This window comes from Procambarus clarkii, chromosome 91 (assembly GCF_040958095.1).
Source record: "Procambarus clarkii isolate CNS0578487 chromosome 91, FALCON_Pclarkii_2.0, whole genome shotgun sequence".
NCBI classification, from domain to species: Eukaryota; Metazoa; Arthropoda; class Malacostraca; order Decapoda; family Cambaridae; genus Procambarus; species Procambarus clarkii.
In genome coordinates this window covers 1960541-1981729 of record NC_091240.1, presented here as the reverse complement: position 1 = coordinate 1981729, position 21189 = coordinate 1960541, and the positions used below count along the sequence as shown (strand labels likewise).

General features: G+C 38.1%; 2 protein-coding genes across 8 annotated transcripts in view; one reads left to right on the top strand and one right to left on the bottom strand.

Annotated features, from left to right (window-relative positions):
* Positions 1-1424: 1424 nt before the first annotated feature.
* Positions 1425-4991, bottom strand: LOC123773903 (uncharacterized). 5 transcript variants are annotated; one of them, XM_045767848.2, is made up of 4 exons: positions 4920-4991; positions 3802-3899; positions 3411-3616; positions 1425-2926 (listed from the first exon to the last, which is right to left on the bottom strand). In XM_045767848.2, the coding sequence occupies exons 2-4, from the start codon at positions 3802-3804 to the stop codon at positions 2188-2190; spliced, it is 948 nt and encodes a 315-aa protein (XP_045623804.2). In that variant the 5' UTR covers positions 3805-3899; positions 4920-4991; the 3' UTR covers positions 1425-2187. The 5 variants fall into 5 exon arrangements, with proteins under 5 accessions (XP_045623804.2, XP_045623805.2, XP_045623807.2 ...); XM_045767849.2 differs by having other exon boundaries at positions 3986-4928; XM_045767851.2 differs by having other exon boundaries at positions 4667-4928.
* The window catches only part of Sse (extra spindle pole bodies like 1, separase), a 19170-nt gene continuing 2855 nt past the window's right edge, over positions 4875-21189 (top strand). Inside the window, exons 1-11 of one of the 3 annotated variants that reach the window (XM_069318626.1) lie at positions 4875-5015; positions 7201-7303; positions 8649-8775; positions 9134-9261; positions 9486-9619; positions 11505-11654; positions 14042-14203; positions 14940-15152; positions 15644-15739; positions 17627-17832; positions 20227-20394. In XM_069318626.1, coding sequence (XP_069174727.1) covers positions 7201-7303; positions 8649-8775; positions 9134-9261; positions 9486-9619; positions 11505-11654; positions 14042-14203; positions 14940-15152; positions 15644-15739; positions 17627-17832; positions 20227-20394 — 1487 coding nt within the window. In that variant the 5' untranslated portion in view covers positions 4875-5015. Of the gene's footprint in view, positions 5016-5168; positions 5338-5361; positions 5402-7200; positions 7304-8648; positions 8776-9133; positions 9262-9485; positions 9620-11504; positions 11655-14041; positions 14204-14939; positions 15153-15643; positions 15740-17626; positions 17833-20226; positions 20395-21189 lie in introns of those variants that run through there. The other 2 variants (XM_045767846.2, XM_069318625.1) reach the window with 2 other exon arrangements.

Here is a 21189-nt window from a genome sequence, read left to right as displayed (position 1 = left end):
GTTAAAGATTGATGCCCAGTAAATCCTACCCGGGCCAGGATACGAATCCAGGACAAAGTGTTCGTGAAACACCAGGCGAGTGTCTTACCACTTCACCACAGGGACTGTTTGTAATTCATAATGCAATACAGTTATAATTTGGGAATATTCTGTTTAGGACAAGTTCATATAGATTATTATTGGAACCTTATTAAGTCTTAAGAGCATCACTAATATCTAGATAAATATCGAGGTGTTTAACCAGGGAGGTTGATCATTCATTAGAATTACTTACCTTAAGAACGGTCTGTATTTTTTTAGTAAGACTTTCATTACAGTACAGCACTGTATTATTATTAGTAGACTATTTGGGATCAATTGTAGCTAAGAAAATGTAAGCAGAATATTGCATAAAGGATGATAATGTCTTTGGAATGAGCACTTATTGTGAGAGTGGGGAAGGAGTGTGTGGAAGGAAAATGTGTGTTGGGAAGAAGAGAGGGATGTGGGGAGGAAAGAAAGGAGCGTTCAATATAAACCAGTACAGTATATTATATATATACTGTACTTGGTCTCATTCCTCTCTTCGAATATTATATATATATATATATATATATATGTCGTACCTAATAGCCAGAACGCACTTCTCAGCCTACTATGCAAGGCCCGATTTGCCTAATAAGCCAAGTTTTCACGAATTAATATATTTTCTCTAAATTTTTTCTTATGAAATGATAGAGCTACCCATTTCATTATGTATGAGGTCATTTTTTTTTTATTGGAGTTAAAATTAACGTAGATATACAGTATGACCGAACCTAACCAACCCTACCTAACCTAACCTAACCTATCTTTATAGGTAAGGTTGGGTTAGGTAGCTGAAAAAGATAGGTTAGGTTAGGTTAGGTAAGTTAGGTAGTCGAAAAACAATTAATTCATGAAAATTTGGCTTATTAGGCAAATCGGGCCTTGCATAGTAGGCTGAGAAGTGCGTTCTGGCTATTAGGTACGACATATATATATATATATATATATATATATATATATATATATATATATATATATATACTGTATATATATATATATATACACACACACACACACACACACACTTACAATGCAATTTCTAGGGACAAACCTGTCAACTGAATAACTCAAAACTTCAAGATTATTTAAAATTATGCCAACAGTATTAGAAACTTTAGATTTTATTGTTACTTTGATTAACTTCATTTAAGGGCCCAAATCAAGTTTATTCTTCAAGATGGTTTTCAGATACTATATATTTTTATATTAGTTTAAAAAAAACATATGACTAATTAAACCTTAAAAAAATAAATTCAAAGGTTTTACAAATATTACTGCACAGTCATATTTTTTAGATAAAGTTCAATAATTGTGATAGCAAACAAATTAGAAAAGTTGCCTAATAATAAAATTTTCAATTAATTTTAATATTTTTATTCAAAAAAATCTCATTATTAACAAAAGTGTTTTTCAAAATACTAGTACCTCTTACAGAATTGTAATGCCCCCTGTTGTTTATAATTACATTTCAAATTTAATCAAATTAACAACTTTTAGTCTAGGAATAAAAATAAAAGAACTGGGGTTCGAGAGTTGAAGTGTCCTAACAAAAATCCTCAACAGTATCCGTTTTAATTATATAAATCACTTTGCGGACACTAAATCACAATAACGTGGCAGAAAATTAGACACCCAACCCACAATTAAAAATGAAGGAATTGGCAATCTTTTGATCCATCCTGGACTGAAATAGTCACTCCCTTTATTTTCAGATGTATAGGTTGGGTGTCTAATAGCTTACGTTGTACATAACTTCCCATATGACTTGTATATACTGTACAGTACTGTAATCTACTGTAATCTATATAGCTTTAAGAGAAAAATTGTACAAATACCAATTGCCTTCAAATTAAGCTCAAAATATAGCTAATAATCTAGGCTAATGGCAATAATAATAATAGTAAAAATGCTAAAAATATGAATTGGGCCTCTTAAGTGAGTACCCATTATAATTTGTTTTTAGCAAGAGCTTCTATCTTTACGATATGAACTGCTTCTTCAAACCAAAGAATAAAATCTGTAGCATACAAATGGGAAGCATCAAGAAAAGCATGATTATTAACCATTTACAGCACACAATAAATTATTGTAATATAGATATGGAATTATTTAATTATGTCTTCATGAAATATTTGGAAGCTCACACCACTCTTGTTTTAAATATTTGTCCCAAAACTGATTTTGGTAAAGTACTGGTAGCCAATATGGGAAGAAACACAATAAGGTGCGAATAGTAGCGGCACTATCACCACCTCTCTCTAGAGCTTTTAACAACGCACTCTGAACAACGAATAACTGTGAATAATTTTGAAAATATTTTGCTCCTTGCCCAGTAGTTACTGGTAATGTTAATAGGTAAACAAAATGCTGCATATCTGTAGGGAAGAATTCATATAATTCTCTGTTCACTTTAATTAAAAGTTCTGCAAAATAGTCTCTGCATCCAAATATACAACTTAGTGAATAATTGGTCTTTGCAACAATTTTAAAAAGAATCTTTAAACCTAAGGTAAATACAGAATGGCTATGAGCTGCTGCACATATCACAGGAGAGTTTGCCCAAAAATTAATTTTATTACATTGTGACTGACTTTTACTGTCAGACTGTGTTCTATTTGTCTGAATGTCACGAGATGAATCTTCGCCAAAAGATTCACCATGTGATTTGAAGTAAGCTATGCTTAATGTTACATCGTTGCACCAATCGCCTTTGTACACAGCTGCATACTGAGTGAGAACACGCAGCATTTCTCTTTCTAGTGAAGAGGGATGCTGTTTGTAGAGCATGACACTAACTTCTATAGGGAGATATTTCTTGTTAGACAACCCTTCTTCAAGCTTATTCCATACTGTACTACTTCTGGAAACGTAATAAACAATATTAAAGTTTACTATTGAATCATGTATAAATAAACACCAGCATGTATTAGCCTTGCCTGAAATACTAAGTACAGTTTACTTTAACCTATAAATAAAAATATAATCCTAATTTTGTGTACAGCATCCTTTCATTATTAAATTTTGTTGCCATTTGGATGCAAACCAAGAGCAACAAGTTAACTGGATATTGTATAACACAGTCTAAGTGTTTCTAACAAGAAATAAAATGTATGAACTACAGTATTTAAATTTGCACAACTTTATATATTGGGCATGCAAAACATAAATTATATTTTCCAGTCATCTAATCAAGGGATGCTTGAAAATGTCAGTGCTGTTGTTAATTGTCATACCTTCCTGACTACAAAATTTGATACCCAATGACATAGCAGGGTCGTACATATGAGAACATGGCAAAACATTAAGGTATTTTTAACAGGAATACAGTACATAATTCCACTTACAGGGGAAGTGACTGGAGAAGCTGGGAACATCCCTTAGAATTATGAGGCAATGCAAAGCACAAGTTTGGAAGAATATCTTCCAAATAGTTTGATGACAGAGCACTTTTCTTATCACAATTTTCCAGCACCTGGACAGTCACATCTAATAAATGTGGCAGAGGTATATGCTGAGCCCACAAGTCACACTCTTGAGATGACCTCAAATCCTATTCAAGAAAATGTTGAGTAAATATTGTTGCCACATTTTGCTGGAATCCAAAGGTATTTCTCGGTAGTTTTGCTCATTATATTTAACTATTAAAGCGTGCATAAAATATACAATTTATAAAGACAATATCTTTGATCAAATTGATTCTTGTACACAACTCATCTACTTTGTTGGTTAACTTACCATTTTAATTTGAGGTATCTGTGAACACCACAAGCCTTTGTGTAGTAACTAGCTTAAAATTTTCATATACTGTAGCTGAAAGCTACAGTACTAACTAGCTGAAAGTAAAGTACTTCCAATTAATATGCTAAATAAGAAATTAGTTATATATTCACAGCTGATTAAGTCTAGCAGAGCTATTTACCCAGCTTTTCCTTGGTGTCTTTTTGTCTGGAGGAGTCACCTTTTGATAGGGACCTGGTTTAAGGGTGGTCATCGTTTAATCCCTTAGTGAGGGATTAAAGTTGATCAGGTGATCAACTGGGAACCAAGGCCACCTGAGGCCAGCACTGGGGAGTTGAGAGAGGGTAGAGAAGCTGGAGATACTCTAGGTATCCACAAAAGCAGTACCACACAAAAGAATAAAACTGTCCAACCCGGATGGCTGGGAAGAGTAGATTTCGAAGTGTGTAGCAGACCAGTACCAGTAAACAACTCTCCCCAGAGTATGTTGTTGTAGAGTTAGGGATGGCTATAGCACAGGGCCATATGCATCCCAATGTTCCCATGAGTTGGGGAAAAACTCAGAAGCAAGGAGGCTAAACAGCGGGGTAAAGAAAATAAAAAAATTACTGCACCCTCCTGCAAAGAACTGCGAAATGCACCACATGGCAGGGGCTCAGTGAAACACAGTCATCCCACAGGAGACCAAGAGTCAGTACGCACCCAACACAGAGCCAACTGGAAAACAGTCTATCCACACCCGGGGACCCCCAGTACCCACACCAGTGGGTACCCGAATAAGTCAAAGCCAAACGACCCGAAGGCACGAAAGCCCCCAATACTCTAAACCAAATGTGCAAAATTTCATCTTCCAGTGACCCACCAGCAGAGCAATGACCAGCTGTCACCACCCCTGTGGGAACATGAGGAGCCCACCAAGACCCGGCACCTATCGGCCAAGACACCGACGGGCAACTCCCCTCCCGAAGTACCAGCCAGAAAACAGGAAAACAAAATATCTATCATCTTCCCTGAGACCCCTGGTGATAAGGGCGTCAGGTGTCAAAAGCGGGCTGTTGAAGAGGAATGCCAGACAGCGGTATGGCGACCCAAAGGACAAATAATGTTGTGTTAACCGGCGGCGTCCAGGCGGAACAGCTGTTCAGACGTCCACTCCTCGCCAAGGTTGACCCAGTAGTCCTAAACCCAGCTCACAAAATTGCGAGTTTCAGGTACATTATGTTTTGTAGTCATCCTATTTATTTCTTGAGTGTAAAATATTTAAATAAATAAATATCTGTTAAATATAAATTCAAGGATTGAGCAACGTACGATATATATAGTATTAATAAAATATATGTCTTCATGATATTCACTGTAGCACGACCTGTACTTAGAGTCTGGAGTGACACCAAATTCAAAACATCGCGGCCGCCTTCAAGACTATCTCAGGGAACCCGTCGCCCTCTCCTCATACTCTCACGTGGCGGCCTCCACACCTCTTTACAACTCAACTTTTCAGCTCGTGTGTGAGCTGCACAACTCACACACGAAGTAAGGGCGGGTGGCACTTAATATCGTACAGTCCCCGTAATTAGAGATGGCCAGGACAGCACAGGTACAGGGGGAGGTGGTCAAATCGTACACAAGACCTCCACAAAGCTCACTTGCTGTCCAAACCCCACATAGATACTGGTAGCTTTATGCTCGGTTACGGCTGGATAAAGTACATTTTTAAAATACATGCCGGCTACATGTATTAGATTAGGTTAGGTCTAAGTTGGATTAGTTTGGTACGTTAGATGATTTTTAGTGTAAATCATAAAATGAGATTTTGGTTTATCTTTATCACTAAAATGCATAGGAAAAGTGTTTCCAATAATTCATAAAAATACTAAAAAGCAGTGTGAAAAGCAATATAAGATTTAACAATAATTTTGTTGATTTTCTGTATATTGTAATGAATATACATGTACTGTGTCCATGAAACGGCTCCAAGTTGCACTGAATTGTTGACATGTGCAATAAAAACATACCTTTTCACTTAATATCTTAGGTTAGGATGGGGAAAGTTTTGCAGGTTTCCCAATCTGTTGCAACTACTGTACAAGTATTATTAGGTTACATTACATTAGGTTTATTTAGGTTAGATTAGTTCGTTAGATGGTTAGTTAAGTTTATTAAAGTACAGATTTCTGACCGATCATCAATTTTTCTTTCCTCAATTCTTTGGCTGCGACAGTCAATGAATGATTCAAATTTATAACAATTGCTTTAATGTTTTGATGCATTGGGCTACATCCCTGAGAATTGGAAGTTATACTGTAGCTTGAACAGAGTTGAGCCTGAGTGTGAATGAACTCTTCATACTGTATTTCCATAAATATAAAAAAAACTATTTCTGTAAATATGTCAGACAATTTTTAATGAAAAAATACCTGTACTGTAAATTTTCATTTATTATCTTTGCCACTGTGTTATTATTACCCCATGCACTATCTCCCCCCTCAAAGGTTCACCAGTTCCTGGTTGTGGGGCGTTGTCTTCCTTTCTTTCTGCACCTGGCATTACAGCCTCCTTGTCTGCAGCATCTGCACTTTTATGTGTGTGCATGTTTGTGGCAGTCTTGCTGGCACTTCAGTGCATCTGTCTCCAGCATGGCTTTGCTCTATGTCTTTTGAATTACACCATTACCATTTTGAGGCTTCCTAAAGGGAAAATGGGCTGTTAAGTTGGGTTCCTTCCTCTGTGGGGCTGGTCTTTGAGGGTAGCCCTGCTGTTGGATTTTGGGGTTTGGTCCTTAGTTCTGTTCTCTTTCACTGCATGTTGACCTTTCTTGCAATCAGTCTCTTTCCTTTCCATCTGTTTTAGTGGCATGAGAAATAATGATGGGGAGGTCTCTTACCTCAGACTTTGGATTTCATTTGGCTGTCTATGGGTGGGCCTGTTTACCACTCTGTGGTTCTACCAGCTTCCAATTTATGGAGTGCTGCTTGTGAATTGTGCACCATTTGTGGAGGGTGTGTTTCACCTAGCTTGGGAGTGGCAAGCTTATGTGTTCCTATTTCTGTGGCCCAGCTGCTGCTGCTTTCATTTCCTAACAGGATCTCGTGTGGCCAGTTTTGCCCAAGTTAATAGTCCTCCTCGCTGTTGTTTAGACCCTTCCCCTCCCTGTGTGGTTCTTTGACTTTCCTTAAGGTTTGGCAGCAAGGTCTGTCCCCTCGATAATTTGTTGCTCTGCCCATCTCCAAGTATGCAATTTTTTGGCCTTGGCCCATAGATCCAGACTACTAAGGTTTGAATTAGTGAGTTGTTACTGTAATTGTTAAGTAATTTTACCAATGCATACAGTACCAGTACATGGTAAAAAAATTTGTTTTGAGCGTCATGTAATTTTATTTTAAATCTCATTTACAGATGGCTACATCAATAGAAACCTTAACTAGCACCATTTTAGCAAAGATTGGGGCCTCATCGCTAACAGAGATGGCATCAATCATACCAAGTGCTCTGACCACAGGTTTGTACCTTGTGTATCACTCATGCTAGTTTTCACTTTTTCAGTACTAAGTATACTGTATATGCGTGAAGACTCGTAAACGGCATTATTGTTATATAAATTAAGTATACATGGACATATACTTTAGATACAAGTTTGTTACTTCTAGCAGTGCTAGTAGTATCAAACTCACCCACCAAATACACCAAATTGGTGTACACCAAATTTAGTGTACTTGCACCAAAAAGTTCATGTGAACGGGATAACAGCAGTATCTGTATATGGGAAGAGAGCAAACATCATTTAAGAATCTAACTAAGGAAGTTTCAAGTCTGCACACACTGCCTATATGAGTCCATTATTTGAGTATGAAGCACCAGCATGGAACCCACACCTTGTGAAGCTCAGAAAAGAAACTTGAGGAAGTTTAAAGGTTTACAACTAGATTAGTACCGCCTGAGCCCAGAGGAGGACTCGGCTTGCTCTGGTACAACTTCATTTGGTTTATACTGTTTAGTTATGGTCATCATTCTACAGAGTGCACATGAGCTCTTTAGAAAGCATATGACAGTGAGAGATGCTAAAGCTTATTTCCACCATCAGGAATTCTTCTTTACAAAGATAAATTGACTGGCATGAACCCTTTTAACTGCTACTGCTATTCTCAAATGATAGACCATGATGCTCCTGTTGTTTGTAAATGATTTATTATTTCTCTGAGTTAATATTCAGAGTTGCTAAATATTCTATGTGGTTCTCATTCAACACTAGAGACCTCTGGCAATCATTTGCCATGTTGGGAAGAAATCCTGAAAGCCTTAGCTACCTTCTTGGGCATTATTAAAAAATTGGCACTATTTCAGGTGCATCACTGTTCATTTACTGATACCTATGCTCAGTAACATTGACACTGCAAAATTTCAAGGACTTTAGTTACAAAAATTGCATACTGATGAGTGAAAATTTATTTGCAATGGAGTTGTGAATGGATGGAATAATTTAAATGTATAGAAGTGTAGTTTAAATGTCTTGAATAAGTTAGACAGTTAAATAGATTAAAAATGAATGGGTGGAAGTAGTTTCTTCTGCTTTGCATAGGACAGTAGGCTTACTTCAATGTTATCTTGTTCCTATATTACTTATGATCAACCTGTACTGTGTGCCATTTTTTGGTGCTCTTTCAATAAGTTGTGGCCCCCATACTCATGTCTTGGAATATATTTTCAATGTCTAATAATACAAACCTTGTGAAAAGAATACTGTATAAGAAAAATTGCATTATAGTTTATGCAGGTATTGTGTAAATGTGTACATTTAATCTGTCTTTTAAATGTGTACATTTAATCTGTCCATCTGTTTTTGGCAGATGTCAATATTATGGCAGGTAGAAGGGAATTAGAGGAAGGGAAAATGGAGGATGCCTTCCACCAGTTGTCACTTTCACATTCAACGCTCCTCCATCATCGCATGGCCCAGCGACTCCACAAGCCCAGGTTAATATTTTCTATTATTTTTTTCAAATGTTCCACATCATGCGCAAGCTGAAAGTAGGTAATGAGTGACCATAGTCACCAAGATGTATTGGGAAGGCCCAAGGAAAGGAAGTTGTCAAAGGAAACAAATTAACAGTAGGTATAGGCAGATGAAGAAATAATTATTTCTTATGACCAGGTTCTTACAATCGGTTGCCATCTCTCTCGTGGTTTATTTGGATTAGTAATTATTTGGCTTGTGTGCATGCTAATTTAAGATTTTAAGTCATATTTTTTTATTTGTATGAGTATTCATAGGCTACATTTCATGAGGAAGGTATCAAGATCATATATTTAACCAACAACCATTGACCTGCAGTCTAGGTAACAAAGAAGGTGAAGAAAGTGGAGATGTCATTACTCGTGACACCCTGGAAGATGAGAAAGTTACATTATCCACCACTGCCAAGGATGAAACTGTGAACCATCTGCGGAAGCTTCCTTCAGGTTAGTCTTATTATCAATCCATATATACAAAGAGTACTGGGAAGATGGGACACCACAAGCATAGCTCTCATCCTGTAACTACACATAGGTAATTACACTTGGATAATTATATACATTAATGCTTACACACGTGCACTGTACATGCAAATAGAATGTATACAGGTGTACTTTTAAATTACTTTAATCCCAGAAAAATATACTACATTTCATAATCTGTATTTCAGAGTGGACAGTAGTTCAAATGACAACTCAGAGCGTGGGTGAGCATAACTTTCAGAAGATTGGCTCCCACCCTCCCACGCCTGGGTTATACATATCCCGCTGCACATGTGGTCCGCTCCCGACCATAACTGTCCAGGTATGTAACTGACTCTGAATCATCGGAAGACCAGTTGCTGTAAATTATTGTTTGGTAAATGTAGGCACGATGATCTGCATTAAGATTACGAGATGCAAATCAAATTTAAGTGGTGGATTCTCTTATGTTATGTTGTAATCTACCTTGAAGTAATTCCTGGGATCACTGTCCCTGTTACCCGGTCTCTAACCAGGTCTCCTGTATGACAGCCTGACCTGCTAGATGGTTGTGTCTGTTTTCAGCACAGCTCTGCATATCAAGAGCTCTCTCTAGGTATATGACAAGTTGTCTCATGTATATAGTATGGGTTTGTTGATAATTTCTCTTAACTTTAAAGAGGAGTAATGAAAAGCCTTGAATCATTATTTTTTAGTTATCTCTTAGTTGTACATAATAATTTTAATAATAACTTATTCACAAGAAGGTACAATGGGTTGTTGAGATTACATAAGATTGGTATTTTTACATTTTTGCAAAGCCACTAACATGCATAGCATTTCTGGCAGGTCACATATTACCCTGTAGTTGTCACTGGGGCAGTGGTGCACCTTCTACCAAGCCCTTTACTCTTGTAAGGAATTTTTCTTTCAGTATACATATTTGGAACCAGTATTTTTTAAATGCAGATTGTGCTGCATTGAAGGAAATACAATTAAAGGATTTCTTAATGTTCCCCAAGACTGTTCTCTATACATTCTTAAGGTCAGCAATTTATAGTCTTTAAAAGAGTAGGTAATATACAACATTATTCTAGACTAGAGAGTGCAAGTGCTTTAAGAATATCATTATTGGTCTGGCATCTTTTTCTGTGGGGAAGCCCTGGAGGCTTCCTGGAGCTATCCGGTTAATATGTGTTTTATTAGTCTGGGGCATCAGTCAATTGGACTTCAGCTTACCGAGGACCACGGGCCAAAACCTGGCCCCCTCCGAGAGGCAAAGGGAGCAAGGGCCTATGGAAACCCTCATTTATTTGGAGTCATTCCATGTCTGCCATTGACCGGGGGTTGGCACCCAGGAAGGTAGGCCTAACAAAACAGACCCCCCACATGGTAAGAAAATTGCAACCGAAGACCTAACAAAGAAGCAGACCTCCCCCTACTTAAAGAAATAAGCAAACACCGCGCTCCACCACCGCGGCACTTGTCCACACAGCCCTCCCCTCCCCGGAAGGGGGAGGGGAAAATTTGAGCGTGTTGTACTGGGGCTGCATGTGCTTAGGGTTTTCTTCCCTATGCACCCCTGTAAATGTCTAAGGGTCTGCTGTTGCATGTTCGGGGTTTTTGTACTCCCCTTCCTTGTACAAATTTGATATGGGGTCAGCTTCTGGGTTCCCTTGGGTTCTGCGGCTGCGGCCTTCTGGAGGTTTTCGATCTCTCGACTTTCCCCTGTGGAGGTTTGGGAAGCCGTAGGTTCATACCTCCTGCTCGACCCAGCTTCCGCCTCAGTGTTCGACCCAGTCTCTATTGAGTTCGGGTCTTCTTTGTTGTATTGGATACGTTACATGATATTGAATATGGATACGTGATGCCCAGCCTGTTCATACAGTGGTTATTGGTTCGGACATAAGAGAGATGGGTGTCGATTGCATATTCGCAGCTCTGACTTTTGGATCTTAGGATCTTTTATATTATACTCCCTGTATAGTATAAAATTTGCTGTGAATTACAATGATGTTCATTTAACCAAAATGCTTTAGGCCAAGCAGTGTTCAGATTAACATATGTTCAGTGTGAAGATATTGTAATTGTACCCCAGAAAAGTACAGTAATGTTTAAATTGGTGCTCTTTATTTAATTGTAGTTATGTGTAATACAGTATTATATAAATATTTTACTATGTTCTGAATATGAATGTGTTAAAGCTATTTATTTCATTCATTACTAAGGCAGTGGCAGCACCTAAAGACAAGGGAGTACGAGGTATCAGGCAGGAGGTGGAGCTTATCAAAGAAGAAAACAAAATTATCAGCAAGGACTACCGTGACCAGCAGCAAAAATACTTCACTAAGAGAGAAGAACTGAATAACAGGCTTAAGGTAACCTTTCTTTACAAGTTCAGGCAGTCATACAGAAGTGCTCAGTTTTTTTCATACTTCACTGGTAAAGTATTGTTTTCATGTGTCATAACCCCTCTTTCTCACTTTCCTGGGGGTGTGGTGGCATCATCTTTAGAGATAAAATGTGACTATTATTATATAATGAAAGAAGGTGATAGATATCAGAAAGGTAAGACATCACTTGTCCATCCCTTCCTCCCTCTACCTCCCTTTCTATTTCCTCCTCACCCCTTCCTTCCTTATACTTTCTTTCCAGCCTTTCTCTCGTACTCCTTCCCTCCAGTTCACTCTTTGCAAGTCTACCTTCATTCATTCAATCAGTATGCCCACACTACCTCTTTACACTCTTTAATTTGCAGTTTATTAATTTTTGCTCCAATGTTCTCCATGAGATAGTACAGTATTTGATATACAGTAATAATTCATTTTGTTGGGGACAAGCAGCCTGTGTATGTATATATGTTAGGCTTATATTGAGGTCCCCCCCCCCCCCCCCCCCAAGGTCAAGCTAGTGACCCTCCCCAGGATGCAACTCCACAACAATTGATAACTCCTGGGTAGCTATTTAATGCTAGGTGAGCAGAGGCATTAGGTGATAGAAAAGTGCCTAACCATTTCTGTCCTGCCCGGAATTCGAACCCCAAATTCCTATTGTATGTTGAGAATGAACCCAACTGTACTATTCTATCTTCTCTTATCACCAAACAGGTTCTTTATATTACTAATTTATACTCCCTAACTTGTGATTTTTCATGTTTATATCACACGACCATCTCTCAACCATGCATGAGGGTTGACTCTTCCACGCATTCATGCATTCATCTTGTCCTCTTTTGCTTTTTCTAACCAGAGCTTTTATTGCATGAGCCACTTTCCTTCCCTGGCTGACCCTACTCTCAAATTACAGCTGTGCGGATTCCTTAGATATTCTTCAGTCACACGTCTTGCATATTTAAACAGATGAACCACTTCCAGAACTGTACCATTCATGTTCATTTCACACACACGCATGCACACACACACGCATGTGCACACACACACACGCATGCACACACACACACACGCATGCACACACACACACGCATGCACACACACACACGCATGCACACACACACGCATACACACACACACACACACACACACACACACACACACACACACACACACACACACACACACACACACACAGTAGTTTCAAAGCGTTATATGACAAAGAGTGCTGGGAAGACGGGACACCACGAGCGTAGCTCTCATCCTGTAACTACACTTAGGTAATTACACTTAGGTAATTACACACACACACACACAGATAGACAGTTTCCTTCTCTCTTTACAATAGTACCTGTACCATAGATTTATTTTTGTCCCCTTTCACATTTAAAGTTGGGGCCAGACGGCTATGTGGACAGCGCTTGGGGTTCATTGTCCTAAGGGTCCGGGTTCGATCCTCGGCGGAGGCGGAAACAAATGGGCAGAGTTGCTTTCACCCTGATGCATCTGTTTGCCTAGCAGTAAATAGGTACCTAAGAGTTAGACAGCTGCTATGGACTGCTTCCTGGGGATGTGTGTGTGAAAATTAGGATTAAGGACTTCCCTGAAACACTATGCATGCTAGTGGTTGTACAAGAATGTATGAACTCTTGTACAGTACTATATATAAATAACAAAAATAATAAAAAGTTTTCTTTCACACTTCAATAAATGGTGCAACTGGTCTACATAATAAAGATAACCTCTAAAAAACTGTATCATCTGCATACGTCAAATTGTTATACGTTATTAGTTCATATTTGGTGTATTCATTAGGTTTACACATTTAACATTCATACTTTGACCTTCCTCATACTGCCATCCATATACAGTACATATTGAATCACGAAGGTAACATTACACATTGTGTAATGTTACCTTGGTGACATTAATATCCTTTCATTAATATAAAGCCCATCGCTCATTACTCCATTAACTCTTATACATTTACTACTTCTGACATAAAGGTATTTAATAGAATTTGGCCAACTCCATAAATGCTCCTCACTTGTCATATATTTTTACAATATCCCTAAAGGAATGTTCACCTTACAGACCTTACATACATTCACTAAAAGCAGTCTCAGTGTAAATATCTGATCTATACACCCTCTTTCATCACGAATCCCACCTTGTTCATTGCTGATCAGTTTTCAATAATATTCAATAATCCTTCAATTACTATCTTGACAAACTTCCTGCTACACTTAGTAAACTAATGCCACTAATACTAGTACAGTATTATGTTTGCATTATTGTAATTTCATTCCATAAAGTCATGTGTATAACAGCATTTACTCTAGATATTGTATACAGTTTTTTTTTATTCAATGCAGTGTGTAGTCAGGAGTATGGAGGTGGCTTGGCTACGACATTGGTCCTGTTTGCTAACAGGCTCTCTTGACATTCGTGACCAACTCCTTCTGGAAGAGAGCACCACTCGTATACTTGCTAATTGCAAGATTTCCCTTACAGACACACAAAAGCAACTGTTGCAGGTGAGAAATTTCTTAATGAATATGTTATATATTAAAGACATTGTTCACCTCTTTCTCCTCATTTTTCTGTAATAAGTCTTCAGTTGCCCTTCTATCTAGAGACTACCAAGGACTCTGTTCTTAAATGATGTTCTCACCTGCATTTCTCCCCCCCCCCCCCTAGTGTCAACAAACTTTACACATTGTCTTGTCTCTTAGTTGGTTTTATTTATTTTTTTGTGGTTTTTAGATCCCCTACATTTCATTTGCCTCTGTTAGAATGCCAGAATCTGGTCCTGTGTATTTGGTCAGCCTTAGATAGTCATCAGAGACTTCATTGTTAATAACAACTTTAATGAATCTATGCCTTAGCTAAAAGCAGCCACTGAGGGTTTCATGCAGACAGTAGCATTCCAATACACTCAGTGCTCTAGTAATTATAGTAGGTTATAATCAGCACTCTAGGTTATTATTGTTGTTCATACGGTTATAAACATTATTTCAGTATGTTTTGCATTTCTTATGTGTTACTGTATCATTATTTGGCTTATGAGCTTGATCTAATAGGAGTATTGTGTGTAATCTTCTCTATTGAACTCTAATGTAAGTTCTTGCAAACCAAAATAATTGTAAACGTCTAGACACTTGCTAATAAAACAGTAATTATAACAAAATCTATATGATGTGCTTTAGCAGACAAAATTACTTAAATTGTAAAATAAAATATTAATCTTTAGTGTATTCACATGTTTTACAGTGCATCATTACCTGTCCAATACCACCAGAAAAGACTACAGGCTTCGAACTTGGCATGAACATCAATGTGCGTGCAAGCATTGCAGCTTTGTTCCATGAATCGGTGAGAAGTGAGCGTATCAAAGATCTTTATGCAGCCATTCAGAAAGAGGAAGGAACTTTGAGTCGATTGCAACGAGCTCAGAGAAATCCAGTTATTCTCATACTGGACAAGGTCATTATTTGTTTATAGTTTGATTATGTGCATATTTAAGCTTTCCTGTAGTCTAACTCTTGTGAAAGTCAGTGAGTTGTTACTGTGTGTGTTAAATGATCGAGCTGAACTCTTTTTAGTTATTTTTTTTTTAAAAAACATTTAAGAGCATCATAAATGTTTCCTACCCAAATACTTTCGTTAGGGTAATTTAAGTTGGAGGAAACCTACCTTGAGGTGATTCAAGGATTCAAGATTCAAGGCTTCAAAACGTAAAGGCTTATAAACATGTGAATGAAGTTTGTGTGTATTGTCTCAGACCATAAGACAATGAATATGTGTGTGTACATTATAGATGCATGATGGTCAATGATTGTGATAAGTGAGGCAGAACCTGATCAAGTTGCTGAAGTGCAAAAATTTTATCAAATTAACTTATCCATATATTCTCTATTATTATAAATTCAACTGGCTGTTTATCAGTGTGTTTCTAAGGCAATTTCCTCTTTCAGAGCATTGTTTCACTACCTTGGGAGATGATGTGGGTGTTACAAGATCAGCCAGTGACTAGGATGCCAAGTCTTCGTATGTTGACCCTGTTGTATCAGGTATGATCTTCAAATGTTTGACATAATTTTAGAAGTTATTTGGTTTTACAGTACAGTACTGATGTGGGTGTATCGTCTGAGTGTGCCCCCCTTTACTTCCAATTCTGCTTTCCAAGCCAGGACCATGAGTGTAGCATGCTAGGCTCTGCTTTACTTGGAGTCCCATCGTACCAAGTAATTTTTCAAATGATCTTTCTTGTTAATACTTTGGGGTCGTGATTACATTTGCGAAGTATCAAAACAATTCACACAGTATATGATATATTACCGGCATCAACAATTAAAATACAGTATTTGTAAAAATTCCATTTATTGTCTGATTATTATGGGACTTATTTTAAAATGGCCGCTGTTCTATTGCCAACAATTTGGTTCCTTAATGAATGACGTAGCTTGGAAAACAGGTCAGAAAACTGGAAAGAGTGCAGTATAAACATTTGAGTGTGACGTAGCACTTATGGGCCACACTTGGTCGACTTTGATCTTAGCTGGGTGGTGCGCGCGCGTCAGGCCTACTTTGAAGTGGCCCGCCGGGCCAGTACCAGGCCAGCCAAAATATTTAGTAGAGAGGCAGTGGAAAGTGTACCTCATTCAACTTTACAGAGAAATTGCTTGCTATAATACCAAAGAGCAGGTCAAACTATACTGGAGCCTGATGTACTAGGTTGACCTGTTTGAACCCATAGCCCTAGGTAGGAAAGCAACCAAGGTTCTGATAATAAAGAAGCATTTCCTAGTAATCAGTGCCATTTTTTCTGTGGAGAGTCCTTCCGGCTCCCCGGAGCTTACCAGGCTGATATGTATGTATTAGACCGTGGCATCAGTCAATTCGATTTGAGTTCTATGCCTACTGAGGACCATGAACCCGAACCTGGCCCACTCAGAGAAGCATGAGGAGCAATGGCCTATAGAAACTCCCATGTGGTTGGAAGCAATCTATGTACCCGGTAACTTCGTTAGCCACAGTAAATAATTATTGGGGATTTTAATTCAGTTGTATAACTAACAACTTTACCCTTATGTTCATATGCGAGATGAAATCGTAGAATCTGAATGAAAAGTGAAGAATTAGAGTAATAGAACTCTATAATTTGTGAATATGTTAAGTGTTAGGAGGATTGAGCAAGAGACAAACATATACACAGTACTGTAATGGTAAGATATGGAATGCAGATATTAGTAACTTATAAGACTGAGAAGAGAGTACTAGAAATGCTTGGTCATGGTGACTGAATAATAGACTAGTGAAGAGTGTATTTAGGTGGTTCTGAGGGCATGGAAGGAGAGGAAGGTGAAAAACTTTGTCAGGTATTGTGAGTGTGTGGGGCAGTAGAGGTCAAGTGTGAACCGTGTTTAAAAAGTGATCACTAACCTGGCTCGGTAGAAGCAGTCTGTGAAGAACAAAGAAATGTTTGTTTATAGCATCTTATGAGAAGCACTATGTCCCTAGCTTTATGAAGCAGGGGATGATGCTGTGGACAATCTGCTGGATGATAGTACTGCTGGTTCTAAATGATAATATTAAGTGTGTAAGATACAGTGAGTGGATGAGTATCATTTTGTAATATACATTGTTTATCATAAACCTAATAACTCCATAAAAGTAGGGAATGAGGAAGTGGTGATTAATTGTTTTTATCTACGTTGAATGAAAAATGAATTTTATGTAAAATACAAGTTAATGTTCCTCTTCATTACATTTCATTTATTTCATTTCATTACATTTCTTGCATTCCCAAACATATTTTTAAACTAAATGAAGCTATTTCAGTTATTTCATTATTCAGCTTTGTTGATACTCTAATATGTACAGTAAAGTAACAACTTTTTTTTTTTTTTAATTTTGAGTTTTTATTTTATATTTTGTTCATTCCTTATCTCTGTCAGCATCACTCTTGCCGAAGCACGAGTGTACTAGTTCAAGGTGTTGACTCAAGCAAAGGCTTTTATATGTTGGATCCAGATAACAACTTGCCAAGAACACAAGAGCGTTTGAAGCCTGTGTTTGACGAGACTGGCTGGCCAGGCATTACTGCTCGCAGACCGACTCATGAAGAGTTCAGGGAAGCCATCACTAACCAAGATTTAGTGGTGTGAGTACTTGTCGATCCAAGGTTATTATTTAATGCCTGTACTTGTAATGCATGCATATCTGTGGACACATGATTTCAGTATTAGTATTTTCCCATTCACATTTACATGTTTCAACATGGACTGTATACATCAATATAAACATGTAATGTTCATATCATTCCTTGCACAAATGAGTCGGTTATGAAAACAAAGTTTGCCTACTGATTTTGTTTGATTAACCCCCCTCAACTGCTCGGCTTCCAAATGACACAACTTCCCCCTGTGCACAGGAAATAAATTCTCTGGAAAAAATTCTTTGTTTTTTGAAAGTGTCAAAAACCCTTCCCTGAGTATGGATATGTTAACAGAAAGTCGAAATTGTACTTACTTTGGCTGCTATGGGGTCCGTAAGTTGGCGTGTGACTTCACCATTTAGGGCACCCGGGGCAGGATGCACGAGCTGCCACAAATATATTTTTGTTCATTTTTTGCGCACAGTTCCAAATGCATTTTATTTGTTTTTACTTGCCAATCCTATGAATCCTATGTATAATTAACACATACACTGTATTATGGCAGTAGAACATCCGTACTGTCCGAAGACACTGTGTTACGTGCATGACACATGTGTACACATCCGGCACATATTTCCAATATATCATGCTAATTTATGTATACAGTATATACAATCTATTTGCACACTGTACAGTATCACACACTATATATACACCATAAACACACTCGGAACTCCCAGAGTGTGAGCTGCCACACCCAGCCAGCCAGTCCTTCCCCTCTCCTCCAACATCGTACTCGCCATTACCCGAGCCAGTGGCTGAGCGGACAGAACACTGGACGCGTGATCCTGTAGTCCCAGGTTCGATCCTGGGCGCCGGCGAGAAACAATGGGCGGAGTTTCTTTCACGCTGATGCCCCTGTTACCTAGCAGTAAATAAGTACCTGAGAGTTGGTCGGCTATCACGGGCTGCTTCCTGGGCGTGGAGGCCTGGTCGAGGACCTGGCCGCAGGGACACTAAGCCCCGAAATCATCTTAAGATAATCTCAAGATAACCTCCTCCCACCTTACTGTACTGTTATTGTTTTTATTACACTATTTACATATGTTATGTATACCTATCTACATGTTTTATTCCAGAACTATATTCCAGAACACCAGAACTATGAAAGTAAGCTGGTATTGTGTCCAAACAGTACAGTGGCCACCATACACTGCATGAGAAATCACAGCAGACAGCAGATGACGCTACAATTATGACGTCACCTTCCTCACCAAAATAGCTGCTCTCAACATACACCTGTTGCCGTTATTACACTATATACACACATTGTATAACCCATGTACATATGTGTTCACCATAGCGAACCACTAAGCTAGTATGGTGAGCAAAACAAGAGTGACTGTCACACACACAGTGAGGCTACCTCGATTACTATGCACAGCGCTAATTATCCAATAATTATCACCACAATCCTGCTATTGTCACAATCCTGGTCACTAATTCCTGTAAATGAATAATTGATCACAAGTTTATTTTGTAAAGGAACCTAGGAAGTCGTTTGAAGATTCCTAGATGGACGAAATAATGCTGTAGTGCTGTGGCTAGTGCTCTGAACATTGTGAACAGCATTGAATCACTGATATTTGAACATTGTACACAGTTAATATTACACTTAGGTTCTTCTGTAATACTATCATGGCTAAATACTACAAGTTTTATATATATATTTATTTATTTATTTATTTTTATTTATTTATTTATTTTTATTTATTTATTTATTTTTATTTATTTATTTATTTTTATTTATTTATTTATTTTTATTTATTTATTTTTATTTATTTTTATTTATTTTTATTTATTTATTTATTTATTTTTATTTATTTTTATTTATTTATTTTTATTTATTTATTTATTTATTTTTATTTATTTATTTATTTGTTTATATTTATATTTTGACATTAATTATTAGGCGATGCTGTGGTCTCAAGCTGAACAGCAGTGCTGTGAGCTCATGCTGTGTGCGCCGGGCTTGGTTGCTCACTCAGTACTGAGGCTCTCACACCTGGGAATGTGGCCCATGATTTTTTGTAAGGATGGTGTCTGTTCACAAGGGCCCTGTAGAAGCTGATGTGAACACCATGTAGCCGTGGGGGTTTTGAATGGAACGTGAAAAATACAAATACCCGGAGGCGCTTTGCGCAAACCAGACGAGGGCCTGCAGGTGCGTTGCGCAGTTTAAGGGTTAAGGAGGTTATGCAGAAGTAAACATGTGTTTTGCTTGGTTTTACCGTGCTCCTTAATTCTTGGATCATTAATGTGCGATCACACATGTAACTCACCCCCAGCATTCCCACCCTCCTCCTGTCTTTCATATATTATAAATGACATAATCAACAGGTATTCTGGTCATGGTTCTGGCAGTCAGTATCTCCCAGGTGAGCTGGTTGAAGGACTTGAGTGTAAGGCATTGGTCCTCCTCTATGGTTGTGCTTCTGTACGTCTAGCACCACGAGGACGAATTCCAGACCCTTGGGGAGTTGTGCTCAACTACTTAATAGCTTATAGGTATGTTAAAATTTAAGAACACATTAATCATGCAGTACACTAGTTTATATTTATTTATCACTTGCATCTATATCTGGTTTTCATTATCCTTTCAGTTATAAACTTTTTACATTTTGAAACCCAGTGTAGCAGTTTGACCACAGAAGAGAAATTAATATCTTAATTAATTGCTTAATTGTTTGTGTATTTGAAATTAACCCCCCTTACATTCTGAGGTTTGCTGGCACACCACCACTGAAGTGAACCAGAGTTCACTGGCCGGCAGATCTCTGCACATTAATGTTTATAATCATTTTATGTGTGTTCAGTTTATTGTCGGATATTATTTTCTGGGAGGGTACCCTCAGTAGCTCTTCAAGCTATAGCACTGGGGCTGCAAGTGCTATAGCTTGAGGAAGGGGAGGGGGGGAAGGTTGAGATGACGATGTTGGAACAGACCAATTTTCCTATATACCGGGGACAGTTCCAGAAATTTAGATTTTTCATAGGTGGTCCATTGCTGCTCTATGACTCTTTTGTATTTGGTGCCTAAGCTGGATGGTTTGTTGGTCCATACAGATTGGATCCTCATATTTCACATCTCAGTATGAACTGGATGCCTTCTCTGCTTCCCTACAGGTACATTTCCATCTCTCAGTTTGCAGTCTGTATATACTTCCCTTTGCACAGGCTTCCATCATTTCTTCTTTTTCCAACTCTGGCTTGGGCAGAATTACTATGGTTCCTGCTGTGTGGCTGATTTCATGCAGCCAGAATGTTTTTGTGTATAGGTTGTCTTTCACTTTGTAACTGCAT